The sequence below is a fragment of the Bos grunniens genome, chromosome 11 (genome assembly GCF_055505025.1).
Source record: "Bos grunniens cultivar Pamir isolate PY7600 chromosome 11, Bosgru_T2T1.0, whole genome shotgun sequence".
Lineage (NCBI taxonomy): Eukaryota > Metazoa > Chordata > Mammalia > Artiodactyla > Bovidae > Bos > Bos grunniens.
The window spans coordinates 79,174,337-79,193,149 of NC_141175.1; the positions used below are offsets into that span (position 1 = coordinate 79,174,337).

The window sequence follows — 18,813 nt, forward strand, 5'->3', positions numbered from 1 at the left end:
AAATACAAGACCCACCTGTGAGCTGAAAATCTCTATCTGCTGCTTGGGCCCAGATCCTTCGGGCTGGGAAAGGAAGGCTTTGTGGTGAGAAGGGGACTACAGAGTCTGAGAGGTCATAGTGGCTGACAGGGATGGGCTGATTTAGAGGCAGGATGGTAAGACCAAGGCTCCCTTGGGGAAGGAGCATATCTCTCTTCCAGAAATTTCAAAGACAGCAAGAAAGGAAATTCTCTAAACAACATAACTTAAAAAAATTCTGTAAAACCTATGGGGATGGCAGGGAGGCCTAGCAGTTGGTTTAAGGAGGGGAAAAAAACCCTAACTTTTCTTCTCTGATCAACTATACTAGCTTATTGTGTTGAAAAAAGGGAAAGGGACCTTTGAATGAAAGCAAAGGTCCCTACAGTGAGTTTGCTGTGAGCTGGGGAAGAAATGCTCTTATGCTGAGAAGTGAGGTCTTTCTACCACATCTGTTAGAAATGGGGCGAGATTAGCAGTAGGTCGAATTATACTTTTACTTTTAACAAAAGTATACTTTTAGCATGACATGGAATCAACTGTTGATATTTCTAGAAATGTATCCACGACAGTTTGAAATACATAATTTGGTTTCTTAGAATTGTACACCCCTACCCGCCCTCCCCATGGCTGTTTATGCACCTAATGGCCAAAGAAATTGTGGATGCCTCTGTGTTGTGACCCAAGATGCTGGGGAGGTACCCCCACTTGTCACTTCCTGATAGACAGTGAGACAGCTCTGTATCTAAATCCTAACTAGGCTACTTTTTAGTTGGATGGTGTTGGACTAGTCCAAAATATCTTTAGGACTCAGTGCTCTTTTCTGTAAAATAAGCAGAACACTACCATGACTGAATGATGTAACCAACGTGAAAGCTCAGACACAATGCCTGAGACACTGTAGTTGCCCCAGTACTCTACGGGGATCTCTAACAGTCATTGCTTAAAACCCACTTGCCATGTAAGGGCAAGTCACTAGAATTTTTGAAAAATACTTATTACCTCGTGTTGGGTATAGAGGAGCCTCATGGGCTGCAGTCCATGGGGTCGCAAAAAGTTGGACATGACAAAGCAACCAACGTGCACATTCTACTGTGTATAAGCCACAGAGAGAGACACTGTGGGATGAAAAATAGAAGGCTATGCAACTGTAACGTATGAGAGAAAGCGACAGCTGACACTTAAAGGGGACAGAGACCGAAATTTTCAGTCCAGCCCAGAGAGAAAAATCACAGATTCCTTTCCCCTGGGCCTGAGGAACGACACCTGATGGGAACACCTACAGCCCCAGGGGAGAAAACAATGGGAAGAAGGTAGGGACTGAGAGGGGCGGTGTGGGGTGGGGCAACACAGGTGTTTCTAATCAGGACTGCTGTGACAGCGCCCAGACCCTTAGTTAGCAAACTGCTCAGGACCTGGGATCTCCGCAGCTGGGAGTGGGGCCCACAGGGTGGTTGTGGTTCACAGCTGCAACCTGTTCCTAAGCTCTGGGCTTACACATCCTTAAAGCTACCACACGCCTTATCTTTCTTACTCATCACAACAGCCCTAGGCAGTGGGTAGCACCACCCCCTATTTACAGATAAAGAACCTGGGGGGCACAAAGCTTAGTGACGTGAGTTGGGGTTGGCACTTCAGAAGTTGGGTACAGCCCTCTTTCCTCCCACAGCACCATCTCGACTGAAAATTTCATTCTTTGCCATTTGTAAAATTATAGTGCCCCAATTTGATGGGGCTTCCCTGGTGGCTCAGACGGTAAAGCGTCTGCCGGCAATGCGGGAGACCCGGGTTCGATTCCTGGGTAGGGAAGATCCCCTGGAAAAGGAATCCACTCCAGCACTCTTGCCTGGAAAATCCCATGGACAGAGGAGCCTGATAGGCTACAGTCCATGAGGTCGCAAAGAGTCGGACTTGACTGAGGGACTTCACTTTCAATTTGATGGTTAGGTTTCCCAGGAATAAAGGCCAAGAAACTCTTCTGTAAACCACAGAGCATTTAGCAAAGGGTTGGCACCCATGAGACTCAGAAGAAAAGAGTAAAAAAAAAAACATTGTTTTTCTTGACTTGAAAACGCACCCTAAAGGAAGAGACCCATATGTGCCTGTCTTCTTCACCCTGGCTCCATTTATTTTAGTACCCTCACTTCCTGGTATGCGCACCCCACCAGCAGGCTAATTCCACAAAGCTCAGGCCTGAGTGCCACAGAAACGACAGTAAATTCTTCCATTTATGTGAAGATAAGAGATGCAAAAGATTACTTCTTGGGATGCCAAGTATTTGGATCACCAGAGAACAGGCCCTCAGGGGGAGGTTATGAAGAAACTCTGCTTGTTTTGGGGCAAGTAGTGGAGACTTGCAAATGACTGTGGTTAATCAGATGGGAATCCAGGCTCTTCTGGCAGATGACGTCAAACACTTTCATAAACTTAATAATAAGCTCAACAGAAAGACCATTTGCCCCTTCAATGCAGACTCCCCTCAAGATGGCAGCAAATGCTGGTGACCGGCTGTCATCCTTTCTCCCTGCTTTCTCTGCTGCAGCCACCTCCCGTTTCTCCCAGGGAGACCACGGCACTCAAGTATGACCCTATGCCAGACGAGATGGCACATGAGAAGCCTAGCAGACTGCACCTCCTGCCTCTCCATCAAACAGAAAAGCATAATTTGCTCTCAGAATCAAGGTAAATGATTAAAAAAAAATCTCCACTCTCTGAGAGTTAATAATATTTCACTCTGGGCCAGTCTGCAGAGAAATCTTTCTCCAAGTCATAGGAAAAAGTTCATTCATTTAGGAACCAAGTCATAACCTCCATTTTTTTTTTCAGATGCTTTTGTATGCCCAGGCTCAGTGGTACATCTTTTACACACATTATCTCATTTAATCTCACAAATAGTCTGTGAATCTGGTCAGATTGTTATTCTCTCCTTCTTAAGGAGGAGGAAGAAGGGTCTCAGATGTCACTGACCTGGTCCAGAACCCAGAGGTGGAGAGTGACAGAGCTGGTGCTGCCTGACATCAACTCCCACTTCTCAATCCCACTTTGCTGTGTCATCTGGGGAGGAAAAAAAGTGCTGTACCACGCTTGTGCCCTTTTGTGGGACTGAAAACACAATTTTTGCTTTTGGGGTGGCGGTTGCTGTTGACTCATGGCAACATGGTTATAAGATGTAACTGATAAGCTACACACTGCAGTTTGGACCAAATAGAAGACCCCCTGTCTGAAGACAGCAGACAACTGGAAACTTGAAGTGTTAAAGAGCATCCCTGTTCATGGCCAAAATAAACAGCCTGGGGCTTTACCTGGGCATTAAGACCTGGAATCACTGTTGAATCATTTGTCTGATCGCATGATTCTCCAATTACTTTTTTTTTTTTCACCCACAGTAATGAAAGCAAATTCTTATCCTTAATACTCACGGATAATATCCTGACCTCCACTGATGGGAAATAGGCAAGGAAGATGGGCTGCCCTGACCTGACACTTAACACTTAGTCACCAATCAACTTGGCTTCGAAATGGCTATCTGGGGTTCAGTGTACAGACCAGGACCAAAGACAATGGTGACTTCCAGCAAGCTGCTCTTCTGAGCTTTACTGTCCTCAACTATGAGGTACAATGACTGGATACATTAATCCCCTAGGACCTTTCCTCTAAGATCCTGGGAAGCTAAGGCAGCTGGAACACACCAAGCTTGAACTTGCAATCCTGGCTGTTGGACACCACATGTTTCCCTTTCTACTCCTGAGCAAACCTTTGCCAGCAGACATTTTGATACAAAATGTAAATCTGACCACTCTCTCATACTACTTGCATTCTTCAAGGGCACCCCCATGAACTCGCTTTCTAACATGGTGTGCGAGATGCTGTGTGGTCTCCACCAGCCTGGCCTTTTAGCCTCATCCCTCAACATATCCCCTCAAAATCCAAACGTGGGGCCTGTGGGTGGTTTCCTAGATGTTTGAGACTGCCTCCTGCCTCAATGTCTTGGCACAGGCCCCACTAGGAGTATCTGTCTTCCACAATGCCCCACTCCATGGGGGCAGGGCCTGGGAATCCCTCCAGTGCCGGAAGCATTCTAGCTTCTCAAAACCTGTTGGTCAGAGGAATGAAGAAAGGAATGCATAGAGAAATGAATTTTGTGGATCATGACTCCTCCAGTCAGATGATCCTATTTTCAGATAATATATGCAACTACTAAGATACATTGTTCTTTAAAAAAATACTAAAACTAAGGCCAAAACCCCCAGAGGCAGCTGAATCTAATGTTCTCTTACGCCTTCCAGTCCATTCTCTGGTTTCATGCAGGAAGAATCCTTTGTTGATGCCAACAGCTTCCATGGCAGTCAGAATGGCACCTAAGAGCCTTACTCTGGCCTTGGGGCTGGCCCTTCCCTGCCTCGTTTGGTGCCCGTTTCCCCTTTGTCCAGCCACAGGGTTTGTGTGGCAGCTCCTCAAGCTCACTAAGCACCTTCCCGCCTCGAGACCTATCCCACATGGCTGTTTCCTCTCCCTAGAGAATAGGCTCCTTGGCATTCTGGTCTCCATCCCCTTTTCTCAAAGATGCCTTTCTTGGCCACCCTGTGTAAAGCATCCCATCACCTCTTGCCCCTCCCCTTCCTTTATTTTCAGTCACCCTGGTCATTTCCTTTGCAACGATGATTACAATTTGCAATTACTTTGCTTGTTTATGTCCTTGAGTTTACAGTTTCCCTCACATGAGCTCCACGAGAATGATGTCTTTGTGTCTGCAACTTGGTGCCTAGAGCCTTCAAAATGCCTGGCCTTCAATGTTTGTTGAGTGTCTGGATCCATATAATGGGCAGGATCCATATTAAGCCCATTCTAAGGACAGTCTACTCAGTGGCATGACAACAACTCCTAATACATCCATTGCCTACTTGGCCCTACTACATAATGCTTCAGACTATTTACTGAGAGGCCACTCAGGGTCTGCTTTAGAGCTAGGCCCCAAGGATACTGAGAGAGGACACAGTCCCTCTCCTCAAGGAAAGCTCTCTGTCTTCAAGACACAAGTGGACATGAGTCCAGAATACTTGGGATGGTAAGTTCTATACCAGAGGGACAAACAGGATACCATCACTGTCCTTAGAAGGCAAGGGCTGCTGGTCTTGTCTGTTTTGGGCCCAGCGATTTGCAGCTCAGAACCCAGCCAGCACTCTGTCATCATAGAAAGGGCTACTCCAGCCAAAGGACCAAGAGCACCCTTTCTGGGGGTATGCCTGGAGTCTGGCGGAAGTGGACTATGGAAGCCTAGTCAGGGCTCAGAATTCCCGGACAGGAAGGCCAGAAAACCACTCTTCAAACTCTTGTCAGGATGAGAAATTGCCATATTGTGAGTGTATGGCTTCCATGTCCAGCTACGCAAGGAGCCACGTGCTCAGAGAGTGATCAGTCCCTCACAGGTCAGCCCAGCCCAGATAAAGAGCTGAGAAAACGCAAATGCAACTCCAACAAGTTGAGGAGGATGTAGGGCAAGCACGTCTTCCTGCAAAGTGGGGGTCACCCAAGTTACTTGGAGGATGTCAGAGGCCTCCGGCAAGGCCAGGGAGCTGAAAATGGACTGACCTCTGAAGGGACAGAAAACAGATTTTATTATCCTTAAAAAAAGAAGTTGTATATTTATATTTGTTTAATTTGGCCACAGAAGGTATTTGCTTTGAGACCGAGTAGTGCTTTTCAGCTGATTAGAGGTGTAGGTGTACGCGCATGTGTAGGCATACAGGCTGCTAGGGACGGGTACCTGCTGTGTTCATGCCACACGTGTGTTTGTGGCCTTGGGCTAAGGGGGATGCACAGGTCCATGAGGACGAGGCAGGTCAAAAAGCTTCCTCTCTTTTATCAGGGAGGACATAATCTGGCAAAGTTTATGAAACAAAGACAATTAGAGCTGGGAGTGCTGGAGCACTGAAGAGTGCTCCACTTGATAAATATTTATGAGGCACCTACTATATATATACTGGGGAGGTCCAGGTTGTGGAGTGAGGGCAGGGGTTGACCAGTAGTTCAACTTGCATAGTGCAAGTCTGAGATACCTTGGCAACACCTAACTGAACATGCTGACCAGGTGGTGATATAGGAAGGTTTGGGCTGGAGAATGAATGAGTATGGGTGGGGTTTTCTGAGAAGATAGATAGTATAGTGTGAGAAGAGAAGAAAGCTAAGATTGGTCTGTGAGCAAGCCCAGCATTTAATGGGTGGGACTTGCAACCAAACAACCAGAGAGGAAACTCAGGACGCTTAATGTCCAGGAAGCCCAAGGAGGAGGGACAGTCTACCAAAGGACCTGGTCAGTCACTGGCATGCTGCTGGGGGCCTCAAGTTTGGTGATCCAGCAGCTCCAAGTTCTTTCTATCCAACTTAGGCCCAGGGAGATACATTGCTTACCTTTATTTATATTTATGATATTTTCTCTTTATGCTTTGTGACTCCAATTCAGAAATAATAATAATAGTAATGATAATACTACTAACAATAACCTACTCTAGTATTCTAACCCTTTCCAGTACTCTTGCCTAGAGAATCCCATGGACAGAGGAGCCTGGCAGGCTACAGTCCATAGGGTCACAAAGAGTTGAACACGACTAAAGTAACTTGCTGCTGCTGCTAAGTCACTTCAGTCGTGTCCGACTCTGCGTGACCCCAAAGATGGCAGCCCACCAGGCTCCCCCGTCCCTGGGATTCTCCAAGCAAGAACACTGGAGTGGGTTGCCATTAACTTAGCACACACTAATAATAAATTATATATTTTAAGAAATGACTTGCCAAATCAACAGAGGTATCATGTGCCAGGGGTGGCCTGGTGAATAGTGTTAGTAAAGAAAAGAAAATGTCAAACCTGTCAAAGGGAAAAAGAGAAGGAATTTCCAAAATTTCACTCAGGAAAAAAAAATAAAGTAACAATTCTGCAAGTGACACTGGGAGATATGTCCCTGCATAAGACAACCTAGTGTCCACATAGGAAGAACTTTCATTCAGAGAAAACACACTGGATCTCCATGTTCTCCAGGAGGCTTCCAGGCTCTAACCGAGAAGGACCTAGCAGCTTTCCCTCCTCTTCCTCGTCGTGAGTGGAGGAGTAGCCCAACAACAGTCCAGTTTCCTGGGTCCCTCTCTCTACTCCACCAGCCTCACAGCCCTCTGGCTGCCCTCCCTGGCACTCCCTACCTACTGCTCCACTGGAGCGGGCAACTGCACTCAGGGTATATTTTTCACTCCCTTACCTTGAAAAATTACTCTCCCCTAAACGACAAGTCCTTCTGATGACTTGCAAATCTGTTAAGTGTCATTAAGCTAAGATGGGCATTTGCAGCTTGATATATGCAACTTCCCTCAGGAACCTCCATAGACTTGTCAGAAGACTGGAGAGTTAGTGGAGGAGATGGTGCAATACCACTTTCCAAATTCTGCCTGGAGGGGGCGGAGGTTCCCTCCAGCACTCTCCTAGTGGTCGCCTCTTTATCCCACCTCTGAATCCAGCCTGAGTCAGCTGCCTTTTTTTTTTTTTTTCTTTTTTAAACCATAGGATCATTCTTGAAGCAGAATTTGGATTTTAGTGATGTCATTCAGTTAAAATTCAGAGTGACTTGGCCGGCAATCACCAGCTGAATGTATCCTCACAGTAGAGCAGGTTGTTTGGGCATAGATATGGATGAGACCCATCTGAATATAGACTTCCAAAGAATAGCAAGGAGAGGTAAGAAAGCCTTCCTAAATGATCAATGCTAAGAAATAGAGGAAAACAATTGAATGGGAAAAACTAAAGATCTCTTCAAGAAAATTAGAGCTACCAAGGGAACATTTCATGCAAAGATGGGCACATAAAAAGAACAGAAATGGTATAGACCTAATAGAAGCGGAAGATATTAAGAAAAGGTGGCAAGAATACATGGAAGAACTATACAAAAAAGATCTTAATGACCCAAAACACCGCTATGGTGTGATCACTCACTTAGAGCCAGGCATCCTGGAATCCGAAGCCAACTGGGCCTTAGGAAGCATCACTACAGACAAAGCTAGTGGACGTGATAGAATTCCAGCTGAGATATTTCAAGTCCTAAAAGATGATGCTGTGAAAGTGCTGTACTCAATATGCCAGCAAATTTGGAAAACTCAGCAGTGGCCACAGGACTGGAAAAAGTCAGTTTTCATTCCAATCCCAAAGAAAGGCAATGCCAAAGAATGTTCAAACTACTGCACAATTGTACTCATCTCATATGCTAGCAAAGTAATGCTCAAAATTCTCCAAGTGAGGCTTCAACAGTATGGGAAACTTGAACTTCCAGATGTTCAAGCTGGATTTAGAAAAGGCAGAGGAACTAGAGATCAAATTGCCAACATCCGCTGGATCACAGAAAAAGCAAGAGAGTTTCATAAAAATATTTACTTCTGCTTCATTGACTATGCCAAAGCCTTTGACTATGTGGATCACAATAAACTGTGGAAAATTCTTTAAGAGATGGGAATACCAGACCACCTTACCTCTTCCTGAGAAATCTGTATGCAGGCCAAGAAGCAACAGTTAAAACCGGACATGGAACAATGGACTGGTTCCAAACTGGGAAAGGAATACATCAAGACTGTATATTGTCACCTTGGTTATTCATCTTATATGCAGAGTACATGATGCGAAATGCGGGGCTGGATGAAGCACAAGCTGGAATCAAGATTGCCAGGAGAAATATCAATAACCTCAGATATGCAGATGACACCACCCTTATGGCAGAAAGTTAAAAGGAATTGAGGAGGCTCTCGATCAAAGTGAAAGAAGAGAGTGAAAAAGCTGGCTTAAAACTCAACATTCAAAAAACTAAGATCATGGCATCTGGTCCCATCACTTCATGGCAAATAGATGGGGAAACAATGGAAATAGTGACAGACTTTCTTTTCTTGGGCTCCAGAATCACTGCAGGTGGTGACTGCAGCCATGAAATTAAAAGATGCTTGCTCCTTGGAAGAAAAGCTATGACCAACATAGACAGCATATTAAAAATCAGAGGCATTACTTTGCCGACAAAGGTCCATCTAGTCAAAGCTATGGTTTTTCCAGTAGTCATATATGGATGTGAGAGTTGGACCATAAAGAAGGCTGAGTGCCAAAGAATCGATGCTTTGAAATGTGGTATTGGAGAAGACTCTTAAGAGTCCCTTGGACTGCAAGGAGATCAAACCAAGTCAATCTGATGGTTTTATTTCCTATAAAGACGTACTGAACACTCCACAGTTGGTTAAATCTGTGAATATGGAACCATGAGTATGAAGGGTTGATTGTAACTTATACATGAAGTTTTTTGCATGAAGTTTATACATGAAGCTTGCATGTATAACTTTTTGCATGAACTTTTTGCTTGGTTCCTCTAATCCCTGTGCTGTTCAAGGGTCAACTGAACTGTACATATATATAATATACAGTAGGATTAATACATACCAAATATAGAGAGATGTTGGGAGTTGTATGTTGCCTATTACACAAAGTATGTCTGTAATAAAGCATCTATTATGATTAATATATATAATGAATATTTAGTATAATAATTTGTATATATATATTCATATTCTATATAATTATTTTATGTATATATAGTATAATACATGTACCTATAGGATATGTTTTACATAAAATCAATAGAAGTTTTAGTTAACTTCTTAGACTATACTCTGTCATTGGTTCCTTCCCAATTTTGCAACTTATTTTTACCTACTGGTTTATGCTAACAGGGGTAGAAACAACAATTACACTTGAAGCCTTCAGTATATACAAATGTAAAATCTGCCACCTTATCAGGCTAAAAAAAAAATTTCAGGCACTAAGAGCTTCAAATAGAATGTTATTAAACAAATGCTAATTTCCTAATCTGCTGATAACTGTCAGTTTTTAATTGCCAGTGATCAGCTTTTAAGATATATATATATCTCCACAACCACATCAGCTCTTTTTTGAAACATAAATGTTCTGATTTAATGGAAAATCACTGCAGGGCACAAGTATAAACTATAAAACAATGAAAATCATAAACCCAAATGGCAGCAATTCTCAGTGAGTTTTATGACATCAGACTAAGCAGTTGCCAATCTGAAAAGCTCTGCCCTGGGCCTCACAGGTGAGCTGGCTGGCTGGGGCCAAGGGGCAAGCACAGGCAGCTTCCTGTGGGTGGCTGCCAGCAGGAACCCAAGTTGGCTGGAGTCTCCGTGGGACAGTGGGATGGTCTGCCTAGGGCTAGGAGGTTACAGGGCAGAGACTGCCCACAGGTTTCTAGCCAACTTATTTCCCTTTCATAGGAAAGACCATTTATTCATGCATTCAAATATTTACTGAACAGCTACTGTGTGACATGTACTGCTCTCATTATGGATGAAACAAATTCCCTGCCCTCATGGAGTTTACATTCTAATATGGAAATTGATAATCAATTAATATAACAATAAATAACATGTTAAGAAATGAAAGTGCTATCAATATTTTGCCTGGGATGAACTCTGGTCCATGTCCTTGTTTCTTTTCCATTAAGCGACAAGCATTTATTGAGCACCTTCTAAGTGCATGGGCCTTTGTGAGATGACTTCCAAGAGACAGAATTCTAAGATTTGGCTTCTGCCACCTGTAGGTGGAGCCAGGAGAAAATCCTAAAGCCACCGTGCTGCACCTCATGTAGAAGATCTCATCAAATTCTCCCCCAAATTCTCTGAAATGGGATTAACATCACTCCTGTTTTATGGATGGCAAAACTGAAACCTTGAGAGGGTGAACAGCTTGTCTAGAAGCCTATGGTTAGTGTCGAGGTAGGAACGAAGGCCTGCACCTTGCAGAGCGAGCTCCTAACCACACAGTCCACATGTGTCTACACTGGATGGTAGAGACCTTGGCACTGAAGGACTTCCTGAGAAGCTATAAGCTGCCCAAAGAAGGACCCACATCTGCTCCACCATCCACATCCTCCCCAGGCCCACAATGCCTGCCCCAGTGCAAGTGCCAAGAGAGGTCATTAACCCCGACAGCCTGGTTGTTCTCTGGTGCTGTCACTCCAAGATCACCCACCCAAATTTTCAGACCAGAAGGTCTTTTAGTGTGTGGTCATCCAGCTGATTTCTAAATAATGACACTTCATTGGCTTGTCAATCTTATTTTTAATGGTCAAAAGCAGTCTAGATTTGGGGCCCTTGGAAAACTGGCTAAAGGTCATGACATAAGGATTAGGGGATGTTCACCAAAACAGGGACTCTCTGTGATGCCATGGGAGGATTAGTAAGGCAGAGAACCAGAGACCAAGCAGGAGACTGTGATGTTTCACAGATGTGAGTTTAAAGATTACTCTGACTGAATTATTATCAAGAATAATGTAAAGACAGCGACTGATGCTCACAGAGCCGCAGGCCCCTCACCTGTAAAATGGGGATAACAATACTTATGCCAAAGGCTTAATGTGATGCTTAAATGAGATCATATGTGAAGAATTCATTATGGTTCCTGGCGCAGAGTGGGTACTTGACAAAGATCAGTTTTAATTCCTTTTCATGAGCAATTTCCAAACATGATCATTCAAACCACTAGTTTCTTACTCCTCTCTAACCAACCAAAAAATGCCTATCTGCCAGAGAAACAGATTTGAAAGTCTGTTGGATTTTTTAGACTTACTACATTCTAAGTGACACTGTAAAAGAGCAACACAGTGGCAAACCACCACCACCACCGACAGAAGGGAAAACCAGAATGAGGAAATATAAATAGGAATTGTAGAATGTGGGCTATGTTGCTTAGATTTTGCCTTAATTTCCCACTCTACTTGACTTTGTTATGGGAGGAGCGGGTGGGTACCTTGGGTGTGAGTTGTGGAAGGGCATGGGACATTCAGGCATGTCCATTTTGATACTTCTAGGACTTTTGAGGCATGAGGCATGAAGGGCCTGTGAGCTGTTCAGACTGCGGTGTGCCATGGTCAAGTTTAAGAGACATGGGTGTATCCAGCCTCCTTGGTCCCTGCCCATTTTCCCCTTGATTTTCCAGCTTGCCTGTTGTGTCTATGATCTACTCTATCTCTGTCCAACAAATTCCTTTGTTGTACAAGTTAGCCAGAGCTGTGCTTACTATTAAGACCCTTGACTAACCCCCTCCCAGTCCCAGGCCAATCTAAATACCCCTCACTCACACGGGTTGCTCGTGATGACAGCTGCTCATTGTCAAAGGCTTACAAACTTGAACTATCTCAGGATCCAAGCCAATGATTTTGAGAGTGGAGAGGGCCTGCTAGTCACCATACATTCACGAAAAACTGTTGACCACTTACTCTGTGCCCAGTGCTGGTTGGGAGCTGAGACCGATATTGAGAAGAACAGTGAGGACCAGCAATACCAACTGCATTGGTCTTCATGCTCTAAGAGAAGGCTGAGGCAAATAACAGCTACTCAGTGTATGTTGACATGACCCAGCAGCTTAGAGGTTAGGATCAGATGCTGGTTTAAGGCTCTCTCCCTTAAAAAAAAAAAAAAAAAAGGGTCTATACAGCTGTTTCTACTCCATCTTAAAAATAAGAAAAAACATTAAGCATATTATAAAAACCTAGAGGAATCCTCCTGTAGGACACTGTATTAAGAGATGAGGAATCCAGGGTTTTAGCAATCTGTGAAGAAAATATCAATGATGAATTGTTTAAGGGCAAGGATCAACGAGTTTGAACTGAACAAACCTGAAAGCTAAATAAAGAATCGAAACTAAAGCAGCAGAGCTACTGGGAAGGCCCAAATCTGTAGGTTTTTCTGGCCCCAAATCCTTGCTTTTTTCCATACTTTGCCCTTCAACTCCTAGGCTAAGGGTCTGGAAGCTTAAAATAGCACAAATAGACTCTAGTTTTTAAAGCTCAAGGACAACACCCATGTTTCAAAAGAGCTCATCTCGGGTAAGCCTATTAATGCTGGGTCTTAAGGAAAATGTCACTGAGCAAAGCGCGTCTTCACCGCCCAGGGCTCCTCGTCTCACCCCGTCTGTCCTGAGTGCTGCCCGGCCCCTAGGCACAGGGTCTGCTTCCCCTGTGCTCCCCGCTCTTTCCTCCCAGCTTCCCTGAGAACCTGGGGCACCACCATTCACCCTCCAGGCAAGTGGGAAGGAAACTCACAGTTGCCAAACTCTTGGGGAGACCCAAGGATACTAAAGAAAGTTTCTGCTGGGAAAAAAAAGCTTCTACTCCAACACTACAATGGGAAATAGAGTCAAGTATCAAGAAGCATGAAATAAAAGGTATAAATAGTAAGTGCTCATGTTTAGGTTTTTGCAGAAACTGTCCTCTGCCTAGAACACTCTTCCTCACTCCTCACTGGTCACCTCCCAGCATTTCCTGTAAGAAACTTTCATGAGCTCCTCCAGTTAGGTTCAGTGCTCCTCCTAAGAAGTGCCAAGGTATCTGGACTTCCCCCACCATACTATTCGTGACAAGGAAATGTGAATGCCTGTTTGTCTATCTCCCCCACTGGGCACAAGGAGGGGATGAAGCGACCCAGTCGAGTTCACCACTTCATCCCCACAGGACCTCTCACTGTGCCTGGGATAGATATATTCAGCACCTACTAAAAGTGTAATGGCTGACTTCATAAAAATGAACAGAGGTGCTCAGAGGAAACCCAGAGAGAGCTCTGTGGGCTGAAGGGGGTCAGCTTCCAAGACAGGCAGCACTTGGGAGCACTTACTAAAGAAAGATCCATGAGGTAACTTTCTTCTGGAAACTTAGTGTTGTCTGTGCCACAGCTTGGATGCTAAGCTGATAAAATAACCCTGCCTAATAGACGCACTCTACAAGAACCAACCTGTTGGGCTATTAGTGCCATGGCTTGGCAGTCCCAATCCTGTTGCTTACATTTGCCCTGATGTTTGTACAGATTAACTTGCCTTGAATAATTTTTAATCATTTTAAACAAGTATTTCACTTAGATACAATGGAGACACGTACAACTGGATCTTGATTCACACTCCAGTTTATTATGGCAGTAATTATGTACAGAATGGACGTTGATTTTCATGCTTATTTAATCCTAATGTGAATTAGGAATGACTCATTGTCATAGGCTGAAACATTTGTTTTTCTCAGAGGGTGCTTACTTATGTACCTACTAAGGACCTTCACTTGTTAATTTTTTTTATTTTTGGTATGTGTTTATCGGCATGTGTGAACTTAGTAGAAGGAAATTACTTAAAGAGACTAAAAAGTTGAAAAATTTCACCAGTTACTTTGGCTAGATGAAGTGAATGACTAATTCATTTCCCTCTTGATGATATACTTAACCCTATCCAGGAAACTGACTTCTGTCTCTCCTACTCTCTTTAAGTTCTGCATGGTAAGAGCCAAACTCTGGACCAATATACCAACTTCAGAAAAGATTCCTTTCTTCCAGATAAATTCTCATTAACTCAAACTAGTAAACCCAATCATTGCTACCTAAAATGCAACCCCAAAGTCACTGGGGACCATGCTAGTTTTTCCTTTCTGTTAGAATATGGATCACTGAGTTCTATGGAATGTGTGAACTGTGTACAGAACATCCACTCATTTTCCAAAGACATTTCTACTAATATTTAGATAAATATAAATGCAAATCAACTGAATTCGAATTTTCTAAAGTTTGTATACATATATATGACTAAAAGGAGAAGGCAATGGCACCCCACTCCAGTACTCTTGCCTGGAAAATCCCATGGATGGAGGAGCCTGGTAGGCTGCAGTCCATGGGGTCACTAAGGGTCGGACGTGACTGAGCGACTTCACTTTCTCTTTTCACTTTCATGCATTGGAGAAGGAAATGGCAACCCACTCTGGTGTTCTTGCCTGGAGAATCCCAGGGACGGGGGAGCCTGGTGGGCTGCCATCTATGGGGTCACACAGAGTCGGACACGACTGAAGTGACTTAGCATAGCGTATGACTAAAGTCAGCGAAGCAGAATTCGAGAAATTGCTACAGAGAGAAGCGAAAGCGAAGCCACTCAGTCGTGTCCGTATTGGGCAATTAATGGCTAAAGTGGGCAAAACAAATCATTACCAAAGTGTCTTATTTGTGCCCCAGTGAGAGAATCCAAGTGTGACATTTTTTCTAGAAAAGATTTAACTGTGTGTAAGGAGTTCTTTTTGAGACTCACCATATTTACCAATTACGTGGAGGCTGCTAGTGGAGAAATATTTTTAATTGTTCAGGGTCATCTGACATTATATGAACATACAGCACAATTATCCTTATCATTCACCACAAGGACTATGTAAAGATCTTTGTTAGATATAATGGAGGATCAGAGAGATATAAGACTTGTTCCCAGTCTTTAAAGTGTTTAAGTCTATCAAAGTTAGATCAATGAATGAGGTACTAAGGACCCAGAATATGCCCTCTTTCCTCCACCCAGAGGCCCTAACATAAATGTAGAGCCATGGATTTACATGGTCATTTTTTTTTTTTTTTTATAACACAAATAGGGACATCCAGTTGGGGAGTGAACATAGAATTATAGGATAGTGTCAAGGGTACTGGTCAAATAAGGTTTCACAGAGGAGGGGGGACTTGAGTCTACTAATATCAGCTGATTAAATTGAACTATTCCTTAAGAGGTGGAGCAGGCAATGGCAACCCACTCCAGTATTCTTGCTTGGAGAATCCTATGGACAGAGGAGCCTGGCGGGCTACAGTCCATGGGGTTGCAAAGAGTTGGACACGACTGAAGAAACAGCACGTTCCTTAAGAGGAAATTCTTCCCAGATGATTGTCTATTCATACTCCTCGCGGCAGCAATGCCACTGTAATTAGAAATAAAAATAGTGCCCTCATATCTTCATTTACAAGCAAACATTTAAAAACCAGGCTTCCCTAGTGGCTCAGTCGATAAAGAATCTGCCTGCAATACGGGAGACGTGGGTTCGCTCCCTGGGTTGGGAAGATACCCTGGAGAAGGGCATGGCAACCCACCCCAGCATTCTTGCTTGGAGACTACCCAAGGATAGAGGAGCCTGACTGGCTGCAGTCCACGGAGTTGCAAAAATTCGGACATGACTGAGTGACTGAGCACACAGCATTTAAAAACCACATGTCTAACTAGGAGACTCAGAGAAATCACTTGACTGCTATCAGTTGCTTGAAATCAGCCATGCCTTGAGTTTGCTTCCCCTTGCATCAGTATGTACCTCATAAGTCTCTTCATTCATTACTGGGAACCTCATTACTCTGTGCTTGAAAAGGTGCTAATCCTCACCACCTAAGGGGAAACATCATGTAATGTAAAAACCAATATATGTGCTTTTGATCTCTGTGATACAAAACAACTCTTCAGGATCCTAAACAGTAAGTTCAGTTCAGTTGGTCAGTCATGTCTGATTCTTTGCGACCCCATAGATTGCAGCACGCCAGGCTTCCCTGTCCATCACCAACTCCCGGAGCTTGCTCAAATTCAAGTCTATCGAGTCGGTGATGCTATCCAACCATCTCATCCTCTGTCATCCCCTTCTCCTCCTGCCTTCAATCTTTCCCAGCATCAGAGTCTTTTCTAATGAGTCAGTTCTTTGCATCAGGTGGCCAAATAGTAAACAAGAGAGAAATTGTTCATTCCCCCAAGAGAAATAATTCTTTGCTTTTTGGGCCTTGCTTTTGACTCTCTCCATATCTTTTATCTTCATTCTCTCATTGAACCTTATTCTAGTCTCACTACTCCCCAGTAACTTCCACAACCGAGAGGTAATAGTTTGAGACATTAAAGGGTGTGACTTGCTTATCTTTTCACTCTGAGTTTCCTATGAGCAGTGTGTTGACCAAAAAAAAGGGGGTGGGGGCTCAAGTGTTTTCCTTTGTAAAGCTTTTCCTTTCCTTGTATTTGCACATTTTTGCTAGTGAACTTGAGTAAACATATTTCTTAAACTTAAACATACATTACAAGAGAGGTTTCAGGCTATGACCACTGGGCAGTAAATACTGCCACAATGACCAACAGCAAGACGGTCTGGTAAAGTTTTCTAGAATCTCTCCTCCACTTTTACTAGGGAGTATTGAACTCAATTTTATAGGAAAAATAATTTGGCTTTGCTAGGTCTTCTAAGTATAATGGAGGAACATGCTTGTTGGCATAGTGCTAAGGAATATAGACTGTGGTGTCAAAGGAGCCAGGTTCCAATGCTGCTCCCCCACTTCCTGGTTCTGGAACCTCTTGTTTCCTGTTACAACTTGAAGTCTCAGTTTCTTCATCTGTAAAATAGGGACAATGCTATCTACCTCACAAGCTGTGTTCCCAGGGGTTAAATGAAAGAACAGATGGAAAAACACTTATTGCTGGGCATGATTTAATTTCTCAATAATCATTATTAATAATTTTCAATATGAGGAGCTTCACGTACCAACCCAGACTTGGGCAAGATCGACCCAGACTTGGGCAATATCAGAGGGAGACAATGAAGGTTATGTAGATTATTTTAGCACTAAGGTCAGTTTTAAAGAGACCTAAATATAAAACTTACTTATGGTCAGAATGGTAGTAACCCCTAGGATAAGGATGGTACTGACTGAGGAGGCATCAGCCTGCTGGGCTGCAAGAAACAGTCTCTATCTCAGTCTGGGTTACATAGGTGTACAATTATGTAAAAATTCGTTAACATCTGGGAAATGCATATTTTGCTATAGGCCTATTATACCTCAGTAAGAAAAAAGAACTAGGAAGGAAAGGAGGGAGGTGGGAGGAAGGGAGGTGAAGAGGGAGGGAGGGAGGAAAGAAGGGGGGGATAAAATGGGGGCAGGCATAAATGTTTCTCTGGTCTCTTTTGCTCTTAAGTAACCCACAAACACAGTTTGGGAGAGGCCTAGTCCATGAATGAGCTGACTGATCAGAAAGAATTGTGCTCTTCCTTCTATGATCAGAGCCTAACTCCTGTTCCAAGGCACCTACGAGCACCATTTTTGGTATGTGATCAGGTGTATGAGGACAGGTTGTATGTGTTCAGAGATTGCATGCTGGTCTGACTTTAGTCTGAATATGCCTCATGACGTGTGCCAAACACCCACTGCTATATGATCCTTGTACTGAAATTGATAAGCCTGACCATCATCCCAGAATTTCACATCAACAAATTGATTGACATTCTCTAGCCATCCCCTACAAGCCCGACACAATTTCAGGTCCTGTAAGTTCCCCATGGGCACCTATACTATCTCAGAGTCCATTGTGCTGTGTGGTACAGACTGGGCAGGTGTTTGCAGGCATCCACAAGTGGGTGTCGAAGATGGGGAGAGCATGCCCTGGGCACCTTGGTGTCAGAGAGAACAGACCTGGGAAACTTCTTTCAGCATGTAGGGTGGGGCCCCCCTCATGCCATAAAATGTTCAAGACAGTCTGGTCCCAAGAGGCCATAAACCATGCAATGTTTACTTTACGATGGGTGCACCAAAGTGGAAATGAAAATTGTCTGTCTGTGTGTTCTTAATCCTTTTAATCCCTAGAACACCAAACCATTGCTGGCATAAACTTCCCCATAAAAGACACTGAAAGGGTGGGGTAAGATGAAGGTGCTCCGGTTAGATCGAGTTGTGATGGCAAAATGACTTTCGAAAAAATGTGTTTTGTTTGAAATAAAATTTATCTGGAGAGGAGTGGTTTTCGTCTGGGAATGGATATTGCCACATGTTTATGGGAAACATATAGAAGACCACAGAGGTGGGAAATTAATAAGAATAGAAGATCATATTTAGGCTATTCTAGTTTTTACAATATGGATAGATTAACTATGTCTTGATTTGATATTTATCAAAAAAGAAAAAAAAGAAAAACATCCC

The 18,813-nt window shown here is 43.6% G+C and overlaps 1 protein-coding gene across 8 annotated transcripts in view; it reads right to left on the minus strand.

Moving 5' to 3' along the window:
* PRKCE (protein kinase C epsilon) overlaps positions 1 to 18,813 on the minus strand; it is a 547,240-nt gene that overhangs the window by 45,446 nt on the left and 482,981 nt on the right. For 2 of the 8 annotated variants that reach the window (XM_086327135.1, XM_086327141.1), the window contains one exon: positions 13,977 to 15,800. The exons of the other annotated variants lie outside the window; for them this stretch is intronic. In XM_086327135.1, the coding sequence (XP_086183261.1) occupies positions 15,608 to 15,800 (193 nt within the window). In that variant the 3' untranslated portion in view covers positions 13,977 to 15,607. Of the gene's footprint in view, positions 1 to 13,976; positions 15,801 to 18,813 lie in introns of those variants that run through there. 8 annotated transcript variants of the gene reach the window in all.